Source organism: Drosophila subpulchrella, chromosome 3L, assembly GCF_014743375.2.
Source record: "Drosophila subpulchrella strain 33 F10 #4 breed RU33 chromosome 3L, RU_Dsub_v1.1 Primary Assembly, whole genome shotgun sequence".
Taxonomy (NCBI): Eukaryota; Metazoa; Arthropoda; class Insecta; order Diptera; family Drosophilidae; genus Drosophila; species Drosophila subpulchrella.
In genome coordinates, this window is record NC_050612.1 from 16,532,970 (window position 1) to 16,554,359 (window position 21,390).

The following is a 21,390-nucleotide window of genomic DNA, read 5'->3' on the forward strand; positions in this document are numbered from 1 at the left end:
TTTTCTTAAACATTTTCAAAGTATTCAGTGAATGGTTTTATTCCTCCCCCTCAAGAAACTATTTGGAATACTCTTTTCGGATTCACAGAGGTTGTACAAGAGTGTTTATTTCGAAAAGGAACTTGACAATGTCGAAAAGTGCGGTTGGAGTAATCGAAGCATGTTGGTGATCTACATAAAATTTGATAATATTTATCGTCTAGTGGCTCCAGGCGGCAGCATCAATCAACTGGTTTAGAGTCCCGTAGTCGCTCTTCTCGTAAAGAGAGGCCTCATCCAGGCAGATTTTTGAAGGCTGTGCAACTTTTCATAAATCTGCCCTAGCTCGTTCGCATTAATCAGATACTTGGAATATTTTACGTGTATTTACCATCGCTGTTTTGGTTCGATGTCTTGATCTTCGACCACTCATATCTTTTTAAGATACCAATAATGGTAGTCCATCGGATAGACAGCAACAGTAGAATTCTACTACAATGTGTGCCAACTAAACTATAATCTTGTGCATCATCTAGTAAGCTTACATTATATGGCGCTAGTCTGGTAAGTATTTAAATCTATGTTTTGGGGTTTGTCGAACCCCTATTTCTACGTTTAATAGATATTTTCCAATAAACTTCTCTTATAATATGAATAATCTGGTAAAATATTTAATCTTCAGGGCCTTAATTGTTTTTTGCTACCGGCGTTTGGAACTTACTTGTTTGGTTTGCGAATAAAAACAGCTTATATCCATAAGAGGATATAAATAGGCGTTTAAATTCATTGGTGCATTGGTCATTCGCCAAGAAAGTCGATTTATATCATAGATCAAGAGACAACATAACAAGCTTACATGCTTAAATGAATTGCGGTGAAATCAATTATAATGTCAAATATCTAAAATTAAAATGAAATCTTGAATTTGAATTACCTTACTACAGTTAACAAACCTTGTCTGTTATATAATAAAAATAATTTTAAAATAGTATTTTTAAAAACTCATCTCCACAAAAGTATTGTTTCTTATTATGTTATAACCAATTTTATAAGCTGACCTGCAACAAAAACTTGTACCAATGGCTTGTCCCGATCTAACTACTATTTGATGATATCTCTTGCCCTCGAATGTGAATCGGTCTGACTTTAGCAAAGGAGTTCCTACATTCTTTTCGGATCCTGCATTCTACTGAGTGGTACTAAAAAGATAACTCAACATCGATGGCTGCACGTGAAAGCTTATAGTTGCCTCTTCCCACTTGGTATGAATCAGACGCTGCAACGGCGTGTTGAGCGTCGACTCCTCCTTGGCGACCACATCGTTACCACCGCTAGCGCCACTAGCAGCACCACCAACACCGCCGCTAGCGCCACCCACACCGCCGCCGGCAGCAGCACCTCCTCCTCCGGAAATGGCCGTTGGCGACGTTGCGCCCCCGCCCTCCTCCTTTCCGGACATCGAGGTACTCTCCGGCGTGATTGGTTGCCGCTCCAACATGACCAATGCTTGCTCGTTGTAGGTGCGATTGTCGATGGTCATCAGGATCTGGTGGCCCGAGCAGCTGTAGTAGTTCACGTCGAACCGCGACTCCGCATGGTAGTTGCGCAGCAGGTCCGGATTCTTGTTGAAGATCACGCCGAAGTGGCCCGTGCAGCTGGTTATCCAGATGGGGTAGTTGGGCGTCTTCAGGCGGGAACCCGGCTGGCGGGACTGATTAACCGCAGCCTGTCGAAGACATTCAATAATACAATATTTACAACCATAAAAAGGTGCAAACCAGGAGACCAAAGTAATAGAACCACTGGTAGCTTTATAAGTTTACAATATTTGGAAAGAAATTCAAATACAAAGACCATCTCTAAAAGGTAGTGAATAAATAACCTTACCTTTTAAAAATGTAACAGGTCTTTAAGAATCTTAAAGAATTACTTTTAGAATACGAAAATGCTTTCTAGGTAAATTTACTTACACTAGCCGACTCGATATCCCAGAGCAGAAGACCGATCATGCAACGTTTAAGGACTCCATATTGTGGAACTGCCTGGAAAAACAAAAGTACATCCATTGCCATTAAAGGGTGTATAATTCTGATTTTTGGTACCCACATAGCTACTCTCGTCGCCCACATTTACAACACCATTGTGAATATAGGGCGTGGCACGACCCGTCAGCAGCAGGGTGACAATCATCAGGGAGCCCTCCTCGTGATTGCTCGAAGTCAGGGGCGCGGATTTCGCGGAGTCCAGATCCGTGCGAACTCTGAAAAATATGCGAAAGTATTCACCGCCGAAAGGTAAATTTAATGGATTATGAGAGGTCTCCGACACAGAGGAGAGTATTTGCTTATACAGACACTTGGGCCCAATCTTACTTTCCCATGGATCGCGTGAGGACGGCGCTATAAAGAAACAGCAGGGTGCCCGGGGTCTCCTCCTCTGTAAACTTTAAGGCAGGTTAAGTGCAAACTGCTTGATCAAATAGCTGAGCATGTAAGGAGTTAACTTTCTGGGTCTTACGTATTTGAAATTTCGCTTCAAAAAGTATTCCAACTCCTCGTTGGGTGACAGTGTGAAAACATAGAGCTGCAAAGGATTATTGGGACAGGTTTTTGATGGGGATTTTATAAATAAATATTTAGAAAATATATTTAAATATTTCTAAGCGTCTAGATAAGCACTTCCCTCCCAAAATTAGTGAATATTTGTTTTAAATCGGTTAGTATTAAGAATTTATTTAAAGGACACTTTCCAAATGTATTTTAACTGGCTAATTTCGCTAAAAAATTGTATAAATCGTCTTATAGAATTTAAGAAAGTGTGTCGTAATACAACTAAAAGCTTTTATTATTAATAAACCTAAAACATCTTTTTCATTTAATATCTACAACTAATTAAATAGAGGGTTAAGCTCATAGGTTGTCATCATATAATGATTTGGCGACCAAACTTTCATCAAAACAGTTAAAAGCTAAAAAAGTTTATTCTGTTTTTTAAAAAACCAATAAATAATCAATATCATAATTAAATTTCCATTGAATAAGGTTTAAGAAAACAACAAAAAGTGTCCCAGCCTGTACTCTCAATAACCCGCGTTTTTACTTCTATAAGTCAAAATAAATATCGACGAAAGTCTCGCCAAAGTCTTATATTGGCAGATGTAGGTTTCAGATCTGGAACTTCGACTGTGTTATGAAGTAATGACACCTACCTTCTCGGTGACGGAGTCGTGGAAATAGCAGGCGCTGTGTTCCACGAACACCTCGTCCTCCGACGGCAGCACTATGGTGACCTTGCCCTTGTCCGAGATGGTGCGCAGGATCTCCAGCAGGGCGCAGAACAGGGCCTCTCGTTGCATCTCGGCGGTGGCCAGGAGCGGGCTGAAACGGAAACACACACAAGCACTCTGGATAACCCACTCAAACGCGCACTAAGCCAAACCGGAAACGGAAATGGCAATGGAAACGCACTCGGTAAGCGAAGCGACGCGACTGGTCTTCCGGGCAAAAAGGAGATACTTCAGGACGAATCCCTGGACGACGGACAAGAGGCCACGGGTGGCGTTCCGGGGCGAACGGAGGCCGTAGGCCAGCTCCTCCTTCGGAGCGCCAAACACAAAGGACGTCTGCAGCCATTCGGCTCGCATGGGAATGGCGGCGGTACCGAAAACCAGATTGCGCAGATCCTGAACGAGAGCACAAAAACTGCAGGATCAAGTCGCGTTTGGGATCCGGATGCGTTCTAATTACCGTGGCCAGGTCAGTGGTAATGGGCGTGCCGCCCTGCGTGATGAAGTCTTTGTTCATTTTTCTAATTAGCTGCTGATTTCCGTTTCCGCTAGAGACCTTTGCTCCACTCTGCGACTCGTTGGCGAATGATTTCTCGCCGCGCACGGTTCCGGGCTCCAACTCGAGCCTCAGCTGGGCTTTGGAGGTGGCACGGCAGACAGCTCCTAGGCATTTCACACTTCAGCATGGATTTTTAATTTCATATTTAGCCGTGGGCGCACGGGGCGTATGCGCAACTAAACAGAAACCAGTCAGGTGGCAGTTACTTACAGTGGGACGGAAAGGCGAGTCGAGAGTTTAAATTTGATAAGGTAGCTTATGATTTATTATTTAAAATTACTAATTAAATATATGTGTGTTTCTGTATACAAAGAAAATATCTCATGATCCTCACTTTACTAGCAAGCATCTTAACTTTTAGACTAGATTAAAGACCCTAAATTCAAAAAGGAACTTCCTCGTTTTTATCCCACTGTGCTGGGTTTTAGGCTCAGGCTGAGAGGGTCGTTCGCTGTCTGTCAGTCAGCGAAAGTAACTTTAAATGAAATTGAATTGAATTTAGTTCTGTGTGCGGCACACGAAACTCGATGTATGTGGCACATGAAGTGAAAGTGTTACGGCGGGACGAGGCGGAGACATGGGACATGGGACATAGGACATGGGCCTGGCCATAGGTGGAGGTTACATTCTGCTGGAGTCTGACATGCTGCAGCCTGTCGAGGCGCCCCACACAACCGGAAATATGTAGTTGACGCCCATTTGTGCCTGTTTCGGGGCAGGAACACCTGTACCCACGCCTTGTGTGTGCATTACTGGGTGTTAGGTGTTAATATTCCAATGATACACCCGGAAAGACATTCCAGGGGCCACCGCAGTATGGCTCAGCCATTTTAAATTTAGACAGCACTCGTGTTTCGGGCTACCCGATTGATTTGTTGAATTTTTGGGTGGGCCTAAATGGAAGTGAAAGTGGCCCAATAACTGGCTGATTGGCTGTCTGGCTGGTTATAACCTTGGGCAAGTCACCGGCAATTTTATTAAAGTCCCAGACTTGTCATGCACACCTCAGCTTAACAGCAGTGAATGCCGCATTCTCTTGGCTTGGGAAATGGAAAATGTTCTGGGGTGTCGGAAGTGATCAGGTGCAGCCAAAGTGTTGAAGGATACCGACTTGAAGGGTCTTCAAAATCAGGGAAAAGAGTGACAGTAAAACACCAATTCTAAATGCAAGTCACTATACATTTTATTCAAAAGTCCTACACCTTAATAGCAAAAAAGGGCGAAGCGTTATAAAGGCATATAAATACATTGTTAAAAAATTTACAATAAATATTTTCTCATTACACCATTTATAAAGCCTGATTTCCGACTCATTCATAGTCATTTAAAATATACTACAATTTTGAGATAATTTTGTCATGGTTCTAATTGATTTCCTCTATTCTAGGAATGTGTGTCAGATAATGAGTCAGCGTATTATTTATACATACAACATTTATCTTAGAAAATACATTTTTAACTTATGATTTAGGGGTAAAGCAAACAGGTAAGCACTCATCTCAACATCACCGGTTCCGGGGGCTGCATCATGTCCCTCATTGCGGTCCTCGCCGAGGCAGGGGCGCGTCCCAGGAAATAAAGCATATTAAAGTACCAGTCGAGGAGGCGCAGCTTGAAGGCTGACAAAAACAGACAGTACTCGAAATAGATGCGTCGGCTCAGCCATCGCACAAATTGCACGGGAGATCGTCGAGTGTGCTGCATATAGAGACACTTCTGGGCATATCGCGCCATGACCCGCGGACGATTCACGACGTCTCCATGCTGATGACTAATTGCTCGCACCGTGTTCAGATTGCGGACCTAGTTGAGACGTGAAATTAAAGATTCGTTGATAAATCAAAACCATATAATATAATATGAGCTACTAATAATATTTTGATAATACTTGTCAAACCGCAAGAACTAAATCAATTTTCTTTTACATTATTATTTAAATGGTGTTATGGAATAGGTATTATTGCAATATATCATTTTAGATTTTAATAAACATAAAATTGTTTGTCTAAAATACAATATAATATATAAGGAACCGTTTCTCTTTTTTCTCTTTCTTTTTTGGATATTTTAAAGGAATAGAAAGGTACACTTTAATCAAGTTGACTTTTGTCAGGGGACTCACCACAAACAACATGCTCCTGGGCATCTCCTTCAGGGTGCCCATGATGTGCTCAAAGTTGTTCCTGGCTATCTCCTGCATGTGGTCGATGTCCTCCTGCGACAGCTTGCCCCGGATGCTTCCACTTCGATTCCTAATCGGCTGCTGGAAGAGCACTTCGGCGAAGCGCATGTAGTCGGCGATTCCGATCTTCTCGGCGGCCGCCTGCATCTTTGCCTCGTCGCGGAGAACAGTGGCCTCCCAGAATTCGCAGAGCGGCCCTCGCACATTTTGAGGAAGTTCTTCGTAAAGGCCATGATCCAGCAGGATTATATCCGCTTGGCCGCTTTTACTATTTTTGCGCACAAAAACTGGAGATAAAATGGGGAAATATTAATAGAAGTAATAAAACGGTCGTGTTTATAAGTTAACCCACTATTTCCTGGATGGGGATCGGCGTGCACGAAGCCAGTATAGAAAATCTGCTCAGCAAAGGTTTCAAAGAGCTTCACATCGATGTCCTTCAGGCTGAGTTTTTCTTTTTCTATCGTCTTCAGATCGTTAATCTTACAGCCCTCCATCCACTCAAGAGTAAGAACGCGCTGAAAGAAACATTTTTTAAATTAATCAATAATAATAATACGGAAAGCATTGTGCGATTTATAAGGAATTTCGTTAGTTAATATATAATAATAATAATTATATTAAGGTATTTTTAAAGTATACACTTGTAAAGTATTCTTTTGAATCGATTTACTGAAAATATCTATTGGATAGTAGGCCCTAAACATTTCTAAAGTACTCACCGTTTTGGTATACGACCAATGGACCTGGGGAACGTGAACGAAGCTGAACTTCTCCATGTCCTTGGCGCAGCGCTCGGCGTTATGGCCCTCCTGCAAAAAGTTTAGCTCCAGCACCAGGTTCTTCCGCAGGTCATTCAAGATCCAGCCAAAGTTGTAGTCCTTGAAGAAGAACTCGACAATGTCCTGAAGGAAGATGATGGTGCCGAGGTCGCTGATGAATCTCTTCTGCAGATCGTTGTACTGCACCTTGACGGCCACCTGCTCGCCGCTGGGCAGCTTGGCCTTAAAGACCTGCGCCAAACTGGCGGCCGCCACGGGCTTGTAGTCGAACTCCTGGTAAATCTCCTCGGGCAGCTGGCCAAAGTCCTTGCGGAAGACCTTCTGCACGTCCGCCTCGGTGGTGGGCAGACAGCGGTCCTGCAGCAGGGACAGCGTGCTGGTGTACTCCACGGGCAGGATGTGATTGATGGCGGCGAATCCTTGGCCCACTTTGATGTACAGGCCACCGTTGAGCAGACACGTCTCCAACAGTCGCTCGGCGCTCTTCTTGTGGAGCACCTTCACCTTGGTCTCGTACTCCGGATCGTTCTCGTCCAGCCGAAGATAGTCGGCGGCTATTAGTCCGGCGGTTTTTAAAGACCGCACAAATCGCACGGAGGCGCCGCAGTAGGTGAAGTCATTCACCACCCCATCGTATGCCAGGGCACCTGCTCCTGCCGCCAGGAGGCTCAGTCGCACCACAGGAACACCGCCTTTCTGGACAGACGCGTCTCGCTGGCCATGGAGTGGTCTTCTGTTCCGAATCCGGCTTCCCACACTCAGCAGTTGCCGCACACGCTAAATGGAAGTAACATATGTAATTAATTGATTGATTGAGGACTTCTGGATTGCAAAACTCACCTGGAGAGGTCGCATTTTCTGTCCGCCCCCTGCAAAGTTCAGCCAAAGTTTAGCCTTTGGCCACCTGTCGCGATTTCAGCTGGGGAGCTCGAACAGCTGATTGTGGAGCCGCCGTGATGACAACAAGAACGCAATGATGGGGCAACATCGTCAAAGCCCCCGCTCATTTGGCGGTTTGAGATATTCAAATCTGTTTCTGAATTACTAACTGTTCGGAAAATGGCATAGGGCATATGTATAGAACGTGATTTACGGGGCACACTTGAAACACACACTCATTTTTAAAAATGTATTAACATACTAATAATTCTTAAAAGTCTAAATATAGATTGTATGGGGCGATAAAGCATTTCAAACATTAAAATGGTCCAAAATGTTAGCGCTTCAATTGTTCAAGCAAAGACAGTTAAAACAAAAACCAATACATATTATTAAAAATAGTTGAACTTACTATCATAAGGTCTTTATTTTAGGTAGATATCTTTTTGGGTTATAATAGTTTTGCTTACATACTATCTTTTCCTGAGAAATGGACTGGATTCTGGAGTTTTCTTCTTATTAAAGCGCAGGTTTCATAGTTGAATCACTATTTCTATGATTTTTCTTAGATGAGTTGAGTTGGTAGTCAGTGGATAGACGTATCCCTCGTCCAGTTAAAGTTTCTCCTAGAGGAAGTACTCCGCCTGTGGCTTCTTGGTGGGAAAACTTCGATTCTCCTGTGAAGCCGCATCGAAAATGATAAATTGGCGGCCTAGGAACTCGTTCATCTCCACGACGGCAGCCACATTGCCGCAGCTTCAAGATTAATACCGAAGCTGTTACCAACGAATTTATAAGTTCAGAACGGACCACTCACCGATAGCAGTAGTTAGGAGCTGACCACACAGTCAGGACGGATTGGCCGAAGTGCCACTTGTAGCCCTCCATGACCAGCTGGTGGGCGCGGCATATCATGTCCAGGCCATTGGCGTGTTTGAACGCTTCGACCACATCCGAGCCAAAGAGGTAACCAGCCCCACGAGGCGAGACTCCCCAGCCCAGCTGATCCTCTGGATCGCTCCAGAGCAGATCGCACATTGGCCCGTCGTGCGGCACCTCCTGCTTGCGATCTAGGACACGGATTTGTTCCAGATTTTGGATGGCCGGCGACAGTCCACCGTGGACGCAGAACACCGTGCCATCGATGATTGCCGCCAGGCTGAGGTAGTCGAAAACGTCGGAGCACCACTGCCAAATGAGCGCGGACCCAAACTTGCGCATGCACTCGTCGTAGAATCCGTACACCTGGGTGACCTGGCGGGACTCGTGGTTGCCGCGGACAAGGGCAATGCGGTCTGGGTAGCGCACCTTCAGGGCAAGAAGCAGCAGAAAGGTCTCCAGGCTGAAGAAGCCCCTGTCCACGAAGTCGCCCAGGAAGAGGAAGTTCCTGTTGGGCACCTGGCCGGCCACCCTGAACAGCTCCTTGAGATCGTAGAACTGGCCGTGGATATCGCCGCACACGACCACCGGCGAGTCCACGCGCTGCACATTGCCCTCCTCCACCAGGAGTTCGCGAGCCTTTCCGCACAGGTTCTTGATCTCGCCTTGCGAGAGGAGCTCGCAGCGCTGCAGTTGCGCAATCTGGCGGTCCAAGTCAGTCATCGTGGAGTTTCAAAGACCCCGGAATCTGGCCTCTAGATGGAAAGTTGGAAAGTTCAGGAATCAAATGGTGTGCGGATCAGAAAAGGACTCGCTTCTGTCAACTTCGCTTCCGTTTCAAATGGCGGCCTGTCGGGTTCCATTTCGTGTACTCACGCTGATAGAGATGTCAAGCCAGGAGACGGCTCTACAGATAGTATCGATATCGCGGCAATATCAACGCATTTAATAATTCTAAAATGATATTTTACAACTTTCCTTAATTTAACAGCTAATTAAATACAGTTCAAATCTCCTTTGATTTTGTTTTTGCAATATATCTTAGAATTTGTCTTTGGGACAATAATTAAATTTTATCACTTACATTGACCAGGGAAATTGTTAATAGAAATGAAAATGTAAAAGTAGATCCAGAGATTTTTAATTGAAAAAGTGATATCCGTCCCCAAGCTTTAGCAACATGCTTCCTTGAGTGAATAAATATAAAAGATTTTATGATCATTTTCATATAGTGTCCCAAAGGAAAAAATAAAATATCGATGGATTTTTAAACGATAAATTAAAATCACATTTTACAAAATTAAAAAGTGGCTTAAAAAATACAAAAAGCATTCACGCCACTGTGGTATATTAAAAATACCGAAAATACCAGAACTTAGTATATGTTTGCGACCTGCCGGTATATTTAAAAAGTCAGCATAAGGTCATCCTGATTTGTTGCTTCTTGGTTTTGGAATTTTTCTGTTTGCGCTCTCTCGCTCTCTCGCAGATCTTGCATCTCCCTTTTTTACTGACACTTACGCTGAGGCTATCTCCCTTTTTTACTGACTTACGGTGGCTTACGATTTGTTGACACTTACGTCGCATCTTGCATCTCCCTCTTTTACTGACACTTACGCTGAGGCTATCTCTTTTTTTACTGACTTACGTTTTACGTTTTGCCGACACGTTTTTGTTTTGTAAACAAAAAAATCTTCTTAAGCATCGCATAATTTTTTTCGTTTGAAGTCTTGAAGTGTAGTTTTCAAGTGCAGCAGATTGTTTACATTACACATCACTTGCACCTATCTGTACCCACAAATCGAGCGCAGGGCAGTGAACCAGTGAGCTCCACCCCCTCGAACAACCAAGATGTCGGGCACCATACTGGAGAACCTGAGCGGCCGCAAGCTGTCCATATTGGTGGCCAGTTTGCTGCTCTGCCAGGTGCTGTGCTTCCTGCTGGGCGGTCTATATGCCCCCCTGCCCGCCGGTCATGTCACCGTCCTGGGATCGCTGTGCCGCGAGGATCACGCCCGTCAGAACGACACGGATTTCCTTTTGTACTCCCGCGGAGCAGGAGCCTGCATCCCAGTGACCCGGGAGGAGGTGGAGCGGGATTCCATGAAGATGGCCAATGAGTTGGTGCACGTGTTCCAGATGCCGTTGCCTCGTGATCTGCGCGACTTGGACTACTCCCGCTGGCAGCAGAATCTCATCGGGGTTCTGCAGGTGGAGTTCGGCTACGATTCCTCCTCGGAGCTAAGGGAGCCGCCCAGGGAACTCCAGCTGACCATCGACATGCGCCTGGCCTATCGCAATAAGGGGGACCCGGATAACGGTTGGAAGTTGTATGCCCACGGTGTGGAACACCGGTACCTGGACTGCGCCCCGACTAATGTGGGACCCACAGAGACGCTCTACTCCTGCGACATGATCCCGCTGTTTGAACTGGGCGCCCTACATCACAGCTTCTATCTGCTGAACCTGCGTTTCCCGCTGGACACGCCGCGCCAGATGAACCTGCAGTTTGGGCACATGCATGATCTCACGCTGACCGCCATTCATCAGAACGGAGGCTTCACCCAGATCTGGCTGCTGCTGAAGACGGTGCTGTTTCCCTTTGTGGTGGGCATCATGATCTGGTTCTGGAGGCGGGTGCATTTACTGCAGAGATCGCCGGCCCTGCTGGAGTACATGCTCATCTATCTGGGAGCTGCTCTGACCTTTCTCAACCTGCCGCTGGAGTACTTGTCGCTGGCCTTCGAGATGCCTTACATGCTGCTGCTGAGTGACATCCGTCAGGGAATCTTTTACGCCATGCTGCTCTCTTTCTGGCTCGTGTTCGCCGGAGAACACATGCTCATCCAGGATGCCCCGAATAAGTCAACCATCCGGTCGCGTTACTGGAAGCATCTGTCTGCCGTCGTGGTGGGCTGCATCTCGCTGTTCGTCTTCGACATCTGCGAAAGGGGCGTGCAGCTGCGCAACCCATTCTACTCCATCTGGACCACTCCGCTGGGTGCAAAGGTGGCTATGACCTTCATAGTGTTGGCCGGAGTTTCGGCGGCCATTTACTTCCTATTCCTGTGCTACATGATCTGGAAGGTGTTCAGGAACATTGGCGACAAACGCACTTCGCTCCCGTCTATGTCTCAGGCGCGCCGACTCCATTACGAGGGTAAGTTCTCCATTGCCAAGTCAACTGAATGGCTAGTTCTGTAAGAACCCACACCTATTCCTCGTTTACTTATCATATGGAGTAAGGATTATAACAAGCTCAAATTAAAATTGAAATGCCCAACCATATAACAATCAAATATTAAAAGGAAACTAACGAAAGTGTTGCTAATATGCAAACAATGCAGCTATATTAAGGCTTTGGTTAAATAAGATAATTAATAATTATTATTTTTAATTGCAGGACTCATCTACCGCTTTAAATTCTTAATGCTGGCCACCCTAGTATGTGCTGCTCTGACTGTGGCTGGTTTCGTCATGGGCCAAATGGCCGAGGGTCAATGGGATTGGAATGACAACGTGGAGATTCAGCTAACCTCTGCCTTCCTGACCGGCGTCTACGGCATGTGGAACATCTACATCTTCGCTCTGCTCATCCTGTACGCCCCCAGCCACAAGCAATGGCCCACAATGCACCACAGCGACGAGACTACTCAGTCCAATGAGAACATCGTGGCCTCGGCTGCCAGCGAGGAGATCGAGTTCAGCCACCTGCCATCGGACTCCAACCCGAGCGAGATCTCTTCACTCACCTCGTTTACCCGCAAGGTGGCCTTCGATTAGGCAGGGACACTTAAAATACAGATATTTTAGGGGTTGTGTGCCAAACTGCAACCGTAACGCTCCAAGTGTGTGCTAATTTTATTACCATAGTCAGTAGCATTTCTTGCCTAGTTTTGCATTCTGTGCATTCGACAACGCGATCAGCATTATTACTTATCATTAACGTATAGATTGTCTAGTTTTTCTTAGCATGCTCAAAGTGTACGATTTTATCAACTGAATTTTTTGTGTATGCCTCGGCAGTATTATCCATTGAAGTCCATTTCGCTAGCTCGTAAGTTTTAACATATGTATTTATCAAATAACATCTTATACAAATATTTACTTTTTAAGGTGGTCACATATTTTTAAACAAGGAAATCGTGAGAGTATAACAATATCTTGGCTTTGTGTTTCCAAGGCCAAATTGTCCACAAATTACATTACACTGATACGATTTCAAATTTATTTTACATTCACCACCCTCTAATATCTATCCATAGGACTCTGCCCAGATTTTTAAACTAAAACGTAGAGCAATTTCTCATACAAGTAGCAATGCATCGAATAAAAAGCAATATTGAAAATGCCGAGCGGTTTTATTTTTTAAATGCCGAAGACGTTCCAGGATTTTAGTTCAAAAGGAATGCAGTTAAAAGGAACTACCAAATGATCCTTTGGGGAGCGCGGTAATTTTGCCAGTAGAACTCCTTGGTGAAGTACACATAAAATGTGGCCACATTGAGCAGCAGATGAGCGCCCAGTTCCAGCCACTCGGCGTAGCCCTTGCGAGTGTGCCGCGTGTTCAGCCGGAAGAGGATGTAGGGCACCAGGAAGTAGCGCAGCTCCAAGAGTCGCTGGAAGCACAGCACCAGGAAGAGACTGACTGGAAACATCAACTTGAAGCTGTCCGGCATGTGACGCAGTCCGCAGAAGAGAACGGAAATGGAGAGCAGGTACACTGGCGCCATGGCGTACCGAAACCACCAGAACCGTCCGTAAAGTCGGCTCCAAACGTAGAAGGTATAGTGTCTGTTGTCGGCCAGCAGATATGGATGCACCTCGGTGTTCAGGTGTATCACAACCAGTATTAGCAACATCGCCAAGATGGATAACATGCGGTTTCTACGAATTAGGTCCGCTGCCGAACGTAACTGTCGTATGGTGTTGGATATTCCAAAGCCAGCCGCAAAGATGGCGAAGTAAAAGAGCTGCGGCACATGCAAGCTGGCCTCGTGGGCACTCTTATCGCCCACCACAATGGAGCCATTAATGAACAGGAAGCCCACGAAGGGCAGAATGATCGAAGCGTAGAAGCAGCATTTGGCCAAAATGCTCAGGAAGCAGTTGCACAGCAATCGGGGACTGCTGAAGAGTTGCACCCACAACTGAAATATTAAAAGGTAAACACTTTAATGGTATACTGATTAGTTTTGGCTAAATACTATATCAGTGGTAGCACTACGCTTTTGGAGGAAAAGTGACCCACCTCTTTGCCCAACAATCGGATTTTGTCCTTAGGAACGACCCGAGTTCGGATGCATTGGTGGACTAGCGTGTCCAGCACTGTCATCCCGGTGGCCATGCAAACCCACACGATGTTCGTCTGGCGCATTAGCACACTGGCGGCCCCAAACACCGCCGCCGGCAGATGGGCCTCCTGCTGCCAATAGTTGTAGAACAGGAGCACCATGGTCAGCGACAGGGTATCTGTGTAGTACAGGTGGGTGAAGAAGTAGAGTGGCGGGAGAACGGACATCGTTATCGCCTCATGGGCTGCATACGAGTTGCCCCCCGAGCCGGCCAGGATGCGGCGCCTGATCTTGTAGAGCAGGAGGATGTTGATCCCGGCACCGGCCAAGCTTAGCATCCTTAGGCCCGTTACCGTGCACAGGTTCAAAGGATTCAGGATGAGGGCAACCAAGTACAAGCCCGGAAACGTCGTTATTTTGGGATCCCACTAAAAGACGGATTCATCTGGTCATCTGGCCATATGTATATGTAGTACTCTCTCGCTTACCACTTCGAATTCCTTGCGGCAAAAGGCCAATCCCTGTGGGATGTGGAACTCCTCGTCGATTACATAGTCCGAGGTGCCGTTCACCCGCAGGAACAGCGGCAGCGAGTATAGCACAAAGCCCACGGGCAAGACCAGTTTCCAGGACCCATTCATGGCAGGGGTTCCAGTGCTCCGCCGACTTCGAAAAGAGAGCTTCAATTTGTTTGCCCACTGGGTTTGTTTATTTTTGGACCGAACCAGCCGGCAACACGTGAGAATGCACTAACGCCTGCCCAACAAGAAACGTTATTAAAAAATACTCTACAAAAATACCACAATACCACAACCGTCATCAAGGGGATTCCCACAACATAAATCGGAGGTGCTACTGATAACCGAGTTCGTATGAAGTTTGGGTTGGAATCAGCTTGAAAGATATTTCTTTAGCATCAGGACTCAAAATTGAACCACCAAGAAAACAAATTATGCAGTAATTTAGTATTTAGAGCCTACAACAACACGGTCTGACCAACGGTTAGTCATTCGTTTATCTCAAAAAATTGTGTTGAAATGAATTCATTGATATTGGATCTGAACGATGACTGTCTGGTTTCCATATTGACCTATCTACCCACCAAGGACCACTTGTACTTCGCCCATGCTTGCACCCGCTTCCGAAACGTGGTTTTATATAATGCCAATAGCCTCTACAAGAGAGTGAAACTTACCGGGACCTCGGAGGAGTATCTCCTCATGCATGTTGTTGGTGTTGGTGATTTGGTAAAGAATCTGTATTTTACCTTTGACGAGGAGTGGGTCGGAGACTTAAATGTGCTTATCAATACAATCGGATGCCTGATCAACCTAGAGCATGCTTCTTTAAATTTTTCGTCTCCTGTACCACTACCAAAAATCCTCGCTATTATCCAAGATTTGGAAAAGCTGCCTTTACTAAAGGACATCACAATGGTTAAAGACGCTCACGTAACAGCCAGAAGGTGGTGCGGTCCGTTTATTATACCATCCGGACTTAACGAGCTGGAGAAGGTCCTGAAGTCACTCAAGGAACTTCAAAGCAAAACAATGCCAAGACGGTGCGGCTATGTAATGATTCAGGAAAGGCTGAACAACTCTCGATAAAAACAAGTCTTGATCAAACACCTTCGACATTCAAAAGTTCTAATATTAAACTTTGTTGTATATATTTCTGACTTTTTCGTTTGAAAAAACTTTAAAAAAAAAAATTTGCTTTTAGTTTTAGTATGAAGAGATATTTGCGTTTATTGTCTATTTATTTAACAAAAGTTTTTTTATTCGATTTGGTTTTTTAAATAATTTAATTTTGAAACATTTTTATTACTATTAAATAATAACAATTCAATGCCCTTTTGGCAAAATTGGGAATGTATACTTTCTAACAATATTCCATGCCCAACATTGTAAAACCGTTCGTACTGAAAAGGTCTTAAGTCGAGCCCAATTCGGATTTCACTAACGATCAACTCTAAGAATTCCAAACTTTTTATACTGAAAGTGCTCTGTATATATGTAGGGCGCATATAATACACGGTGTTAATGCACGGGACCGGGAAGTCGTAGGTAAACTTATAAGATTAATGTAATTTAGATATATGTATCTCGTTTATCCATTTCCCATTCAAGTTTAAATGCCGTTTGAATGAAACAATACATTTCTTAACCCATTCAGTACTTATTGAAAAATACGAATTTGTGTAAACATCTACTTTTTAAACTTTTTTCCTCGACTTGAAAACTTAAATTTTTTGATGCAAAAATTTTCTTCAAAGTTTCTTCTTGCGCGTTCATCGGGACCGGCTTTAAGCTCACATTACGACTGCGAGTGGTTAGCCTGGACAAAATATCAAGAACTTAAATTCTTTAAGTCTCTTTTCTTGTGTTCCAATGCCCACAGCATATCTTTTTATTTTCGTAATGAAAAAAGTCGTGGTAAAGCTCGTAGTATTATATCCCATTCATTTTCCATTACAAATGTGAACTTTATAAGGTTTATTAATCTTTAGGTATTTGAATATACATTTCGAACTTTAACATAGAAGTACATACAAACAGAATTTTTAACAAACAGTACGACTTAATGACTACCAAATATCCAGGCAACTGGAGGATCTAACTGATAATGCCTTTAACTGTATATGCGCCATATAAAACGTGTGATTTGTATAGATTGCGTTCTTTTGTGTTTGGTGTGAATCAGAGGGGGTGGTTTGGGGTGGTGTGGCTGGAGCTTTCGGTTCATTTGGTCACCGACTGGTCACAGGGAAAACTCCACCTTCCGCTGTCGTTGCTACTTGTTCACACTCCGATAGATCATCGGCGCCGATCGGTCGTTGGTCTTGGTGTGTCGCAACTTGACCGTGGCGAACTGAGAGGCTCTGCAAAAGATCAAGGACTTGTCCAGTTGAGGAATGCGATCCCTGCTCCGCGGGACCTCTACTTACGGCTGGGAAAACAACCTAATACGGGGGATGGTGGGGCTAGCTGGGGTATACGGACTCGCTACAGGTCAATAGTCTATGGAATAGTTGCGGTAAATACCGCGCCTGCTAAGAAACCAATTAACATTTGCATTACTCCGACTAACGAATTGAGAGAGGAATGAGGCGGAAGCTTAATCCTAGACAGGGTATATATTTTATGATATGCATGCAGGCACCGAAACTCAAGGGAAGAATGTTCAATGGAGAGGTCCTTGTTCTATGAAGTTTCCTCGGGCATGTACGAAAATGCTCTTCCGCATCGTGGGCAAACACAAAATGTAAGTAGCTTATACAATTAAAATAAGGTATGTACATAAAACAAACAAAACAGAACTTGTCTTAGACTAAAACTATATAATTATACAGGGTAAATATTGCTTAATCCAAGGGAAGGAGGGCAGGGCAAACTGGAAAAGGGTTGGGATGGGACGGGGATCACTTCGAACACCTCCGTTCTCCAGCTGCACTTTCCTTCCGCTCTCTCTCTGCTCATTTTCTTAACCGGTAAGAAGACGGCGAAACTCTTGTAATATTCCGTACTCGCGCCGATCCTTAACCCTTTCCCCTACTTCAGCTTGGCACTCGCCGACTTCTGACCGTGCTGCTCCTGATCCCAGAAGTCGTACCATGGCCCGTAGCTCTTGTTTCCGGCCAGACTCTTGGAGTTCCGCTCCAGGGTGGCACTGCTGACATTATTGCTGGCGGAGGCGGAGGACTTGAGGAGGCGTGTCCGCGGCAGGATGGTGGCCGTCGGAGCTCCGTTGGAACTGGCCGTCGAATTGCGGGTCAGAGTGCTGTCCTGCTCCTTCGAGGAGCCCTTCTTAAGCGTATTGGTCGCCGTCGTGGATGTGGAGGATCGGAAGGTGTGGAACTCCATTTGCTGATGCTGCTGTTGCTGCTGATGATGATGCCGGCGCAGCTTGTCGTCCTTGCGCACCAGATGGTCATTGATCACGATGCAGTCGTAGGGATCGGAACTGGTCGACTTGAGCTCCGCATCGGACTCCTCCTCGTCCTCGCTGGTGTAGTACTGCTTGAGTATGTCCTGGCGCTTCACCGTCTTCATAACCAATCCATGTCCGTGGCTGTTGTTCTTGCCCTCCACATCAAAGAAGTTGTTCACATCGCTGAGCTTCAGCGTGCCATGCTCATCGCTCTCACCCTCGTCCGTGGACTGGGGAAACTGCTGCTGCTGGGCGGTCTTGGAGCGACTCAAGGTCTGGGATTTGTGCTGGGATCCCGAGCCGGACACCTGCTTGTCCAATTTCCGGTGCTGCTGCTGCTGGTGATCCTGCGACTGACCACGTCGCATGGTGCTCATTCGCTCCGACTCCGTGGGCTCTTCAATGTCAATCTCAATGGTCTTCATGATCTTCATCCGGGATTTGGGAGTATAGCTGCTCCTATGTTGCTGCTGTTGCTGCTGTTGCTGCTGCTGCTGCTGCTGCTGCTGTTGCTGCTGTGCTGGTGGTTGCTGTGGACTCACCCCGTATATATTATCATCCTCATCTCCATATGGTTCTGTGCTGGTCAGGCTGTCCTTGCGATCGCGCTTCTCCTGCGAGGAACTGGAGTTGTGCGACTTGGTCAGTGTGCCGTTGCGATCCTCGTCCGAGCGCCGCTCCAAATCATCCCGGTCGCGCATCTCCTCCAGATTCGGGGCTGCCACCAGGTCGCGGTGTTGCCACAGGGACATGCCGGCCAGGATGTCCTCGCCGCTGCGTCCGCCGCCGAATTTCCAGAAGGACTTGGTGCGCTTCAGCCCAGCACTGGAGGCCTGCAGGATCTCATCATCGGAGGCTATAAGGTCGTACCGCATCTTGCCAACTCCGCCGCTCTGCCGGCTCAGCCGATGGAGGCTCTTGTCGTCGATTTGGCTGTCAACGCTGTTCCGGAAGTTCCGGTTCAACGTCCACGAGGCCACATCCCGGGGCACCGTGTTGGTATGCGAGTTGGTGTCCGCCCGGCGTCTAGTTTTCGTAATCGCGTTGGATATTTCGTTGTGTGATCGGTGGGTGGAGGTTTCGGTGTGTTTGTGTGTGGTGTTTTGGGTGCATTTTTGGGTGGTTAACACAAAGGATGACAACAGGGCATAATGGCGATACATGAAATCAAACAAGAACGGAAGAAAAGCAAATGAAAATAAATCAATCTTATCAAATAAGGCAAATCAGGCACTAAGTTAATGGAATAGCACGGTAGGGACTTAGGTTAAATGGGCTATGTTGATACGAATTAGTGACAAAGGAAGAGATAAGGCGGGATTTTGTGGCTTGGCTTGGAGAGCACGAACCCTGTGGCTCTATATTAATATATGTACATTTAATCTATCTATTAAAACAGTTTAGAATGGTTTTTATACATCTTTCGTAAGTTAATAATGAAAAACCTCATATTCCTGCTCTCCAAGCCTATTTTGTATATTATACTTATAATATTGGATGATGCTCTAAAAGACGGATCCTATTATTGAAAATAGATTACAAATGGTACTATACCAAGAACGTATTCCTTGGAAATAATGGTCCATTGAGCACCAATTGTTATACATTTTAAAGACAAATCCCGTCTTTCAGAGTATAATCCTTTATAGCTTCACCTACCGAATGGGCACTCGTTGTGTGGCTGGTTCCTCGTCAGAGTAGTCCACTTCCGGTTGTGGTGGAGGCTCGTTGGCGAATCCACTGTCATTGCTGCTGTGCAGCGAGGTCTTGGCCGCCACTCCTGATTTTCCCGAAGGATGGCTCTTGGAGCTCTGAAACAAAATCATTAGTTAGGGTCCCTTAACACACCTATTAAATGAATCCTACCTGGACTCCATTGAGCAGCTTTTGCTTGCGTCTTTCCACCGCCGCCGTTACTCCTCCGTTGGAGGCGCAGAAGCTTTGCGAGCTGTTCAGCATCCTGGAGGATTGACTTTGCGGCCCATTTGGCACCGGAGCCGGTAGTGTGGGTGGCGGACCCGGACGCGGATTGGCTCCCGAGCCGGGACGGTACTTCTTCTGCTGCTTAATGGTGTCGCCGAACATCCTTGTGGGCGATGACTCCTCGGCACTGTGGTTCCTTCGCCGCCTGTACGTTGCCTCGTGGTTCTCCATCAGTTCCAACTGAGCCTCGTAGTCCTGCTGCTGCTGCTGCTGATAGCTTCGCAGACCACCTCCTCCGGATCCGGAACCCGAACCGCCTCCATTCCGCTCGTAGCCCATCAGCATGTTCTCGTAACGCCGGCCGCCGGAAGTGGTCGTCTCCGCCACTTCCGCATTAGTGTAGGCCACCGGAAACCAGCCAAAGTGCTGCGTTCTTAGATTCTCGCCGAATTGCCAGCCCTTGGCTTTGCCGCCCACCAGAGCTATGCGGTCGCCCTCCTCGAAGGACAACTGGTTCTCCCCGGAGGGCATGTAGGCATAAAGGGCCTTCACCAAGGGACGCTGATCGCCGCGCTGATCGTCACCCAAAGTGGCCAGCTGCTCCTCGATGATCTTGTGTTTGTTGCCTGCCAATCATAGATATCGTTAAACATGATAATATTCAATTACATTTGTATTTTCCATAGGATTCTTATCTAAACCAACTGGTATGCCCACCTGAACTTTGGCCAGTGCCAACTAAGGCCAGATTGAAGTCGGACTTGGCACGTGGCAGAGAGTTTTGGGCATAGTGCGAGGCCCCAGTAACGCCCATTCCGGAAATGTTCTCCCGCTCGTGAAGGGTGCGCATATCACCATAGGGGGCGTCGATGCTACGCGACTTCTTCAGCTGCGCCCCGTGACTCTGGAGGTGATCATCCTCGCCGTCCTTAATTCGCTCCTTATGAACAGAAAACATGGATTCAGTAAATATGTTATATATATTATAGTGGTCCTAACAGTATTTTAAATAAAGTAACCATTTTATCAAACTTGTTAAAGAATATTGTTACTTAATTGAGTTGATTTTTGATAGAATTAAATTGGAAGAGCACCGAACTCCATTGAAAGACCCTTTTTTGTAATGTAACCCAGGACTTAATAAACCGAATTTTATATCTATGTATATATATTATATACATAGGTAATACAATGGTTCTTCTGTTTCTTGTTTTTACGGGAAATAGAAGATCCGGAGGGCTAATAGAGAAGTTAGCGCATAATCGGATGGGATCGGTTGGGATTATAATGGGCGGAGATGGGGAGTTGGGGCGATGACTCACCAGGCGTCGCATGTTGCCGCTGTTGTTGTTGTGGCCGTTGCTGCTGCTGTATCCACTTTCATAGGCGGCCGGGGGAATGATCTCACGAGAAGCGGCAATCTCTTGCCAATTTTCGAAATTATTATCAATTACCGTCTTGCCGGTGGTGTGGTAGGCCATCCAGTGCTTGGCGATTGAGCACTGGCGCTCCAAGACGAATCCATATCGTCGGCGCTCCTGTGTCATGGCCTTTTTCCAGAACGGAAGTGGGGAAAAAATAGTCATGGCAACACATTTTTGTTAATTTCTCGGATCATTTGAATTTTTTTTGAAATTTTAAAATTATGTGTAGAAAACGATTTAAAAAAATATAATAAAAAACCTTTAATGCGGAAT

At 45.8% G+C, this 21,390-nt stretch overlaps 6 protein-coding genes across 12 annotated transcripts in view; 1 reads left to right on the top strand and 5 right to left on the bottom strand.

The window, feature by feature from the left end:
• Positions 1–87: 87 nt before the first annotated feature.
• On the bottom strand, positions 88–3,867 carry LOC119552865 (inactive ubiquitin carboxyl-terminal hydrolase MINDY-4B). The gene is made up of 8 exons (XM_037862753.1): positions 3,726–3,867; positions 3,447–3,661; positions 3,188–3,356; positions 2,497–2,562; positions 2,352–2,422; positions 2,086–2,239; positions 1,950–2,021; positions 88–1,705 (listed from the first exon to the last, which is right to left on the bottom strand). Exons 1-8 carry the CDS (start codon positions 3,780–3,782, stop codon positions 1,166–1,168), a joined length of 1,344 nt encoding a protein of 447 aa, XP_037718681.1. The 5' UTR covers positions 3,783–3,867; the 3' UTR covers positions 88–1,165.
• Positions 3,868–5,243: 1,376 nt separating this feature from the next.
• LOC119554920 (uncharacterized aarF domain-containing protein kinase 5) lies at positions 5,244–7,865 on the bottom strand. Its single transcript, XM_037866025.1, has 5 exons — positions 7,629–7,865; positions 6,729–7,565; positions 6,359–6,524; positions 5,947–6,293; positions 5,244–5,627 (listed from the first exon to the last, which is right to left on the bottom strand). The coding sequence occupies exons 1-5, from the start codon at positions 7,641–7,643 to the stop codon at positions 5,319–5,321; spliced, it is 1,674 nt and encodes a 557-aa protein (XP_037721953.1). The 5' UTR covers positions 7,644–7,865; the 3' UTR covers positions 5,244–5,318.
• A 245-nt stretch (positions 7,866–8,110) lies between these two features.
• LOC119553519 (serine/threonine-protein phosphatase 4 catalytic subunit-like) lies at positions 8,111–9,329 on the bottom strand. The gene is made up of 2 exons (XM_037863942.1): positions 8,485–9,329; positions 8,111–8,423 (listed from the first exon to the last, which is right to left on the bottom strand). Exons 1-2 carry the CDS (start codon positions 9,267–9,269, stop codon positions 8,294–8,296), a joined length of 915 nt encoding a protein of 304 aa, XP_037719870.1. The 5' UTR covers positions 9,270–9,329; the 3' UTR covers positions 8,111–8,293.
• Positions 9,330–10,171: 842 nt separating this feature from the next.
• LOC119555313 (protein wntless) lies at positions 10,172–12,895 on the top strand. Of its 2 annotated transcripts, XR_005219883.1 has the most exons (3): positions 10,172–11,706; positions 11,950–12,603; positions 12,663–12,895. XR_005219883.1 is itself a non-coding variant. In XM_037866638.1 (2 exons), exons 1-2 carry the CDS (start codon positions 10,398–10,400, stop codon positions 12,327–12,329), a joined length of 1,689 nt encoding a protein of 562 aa, XP_037722566.1. In that variant the 5' UTR covers positions 10,172–10,397; the 3' UTR covers positions 12,330–12,895. The 2 variants fall into 2 exon arrangements, 1 of the variants encoding a protein (XP_037722566.1); XM_037866638.1 differs by having other exon boundaries at positions 11,950–12,895.
• Positions 12,887–14,594, bottom strand: LOC119555314 (putative Dol-P-Glc:Glc(2)Man(9)GlcNAc(2)-PP-Dol alpha-1,2-glucosyltransferase). Its single transcript, XM_037866639.1, has 3 exons — positions 14,329–14,594; positions 13,798–14,268; positions 12,887–13,696 (listed from the first exon to the last, which is right to left on the bottom strand). The coding sequence occupies exons 1-3, from the start codon at positions 14,479–14,481 to the stop codon at positions 12,971–12,973; spliced, it is 1,350 nt and encodes a 449-aa protein (XP_037722567.1). The 5' UTR covers positions 14,482–14,594; the 3' UTR covers positions 12,887–12,970.
• A 1,726-nt stretch (positions 14,595–16,320) lies between these two features.
• The window catches only part of LOC119555312 (brain-specific angiogenesis inhibitor 1-associated protein 2), a 32,926-nt gene continuing 27,856 nt past the window's right edge, over positions 16,321–21,390 (bottom strand). The window contains exons 8-13 of one of the 6 annotated variants that reach the window (XR_005219882.1): positions 21,016–21,243; positions 20,411–20,633; positions 19,637–20,319; positions 19,430–19,581; positions 16,788–16,889; positions 16,321–16,721 (exon numbers count right to left, since the gene is read on the bottom strand). Coding sequence is in view for 4 of the 6 variants with exons in the window: in XM_037866634.1 (XP_037722562.1) it covers positions 17,392–18,796; positions 19,430–19,581; positions 19,637–20,319; positions 20,411–20,633; positions 21,016–21,243 (2,691 nt within the window). In the remaining 2 variants the exon portion in view is untranslated. Of the gene's footprint in view, positions 18,797–19,429; positions 19,582–19,636; positions 20,320–20,410; positions 20,634–21,015; positions 21,244–21,390 lie in introns of all 6 variants that reach the window. The other 5 variants (XR_005219881.1, XM_037866635.1, XM_037866637.1 and 2 more) reach the window with 5 other exon arrangements.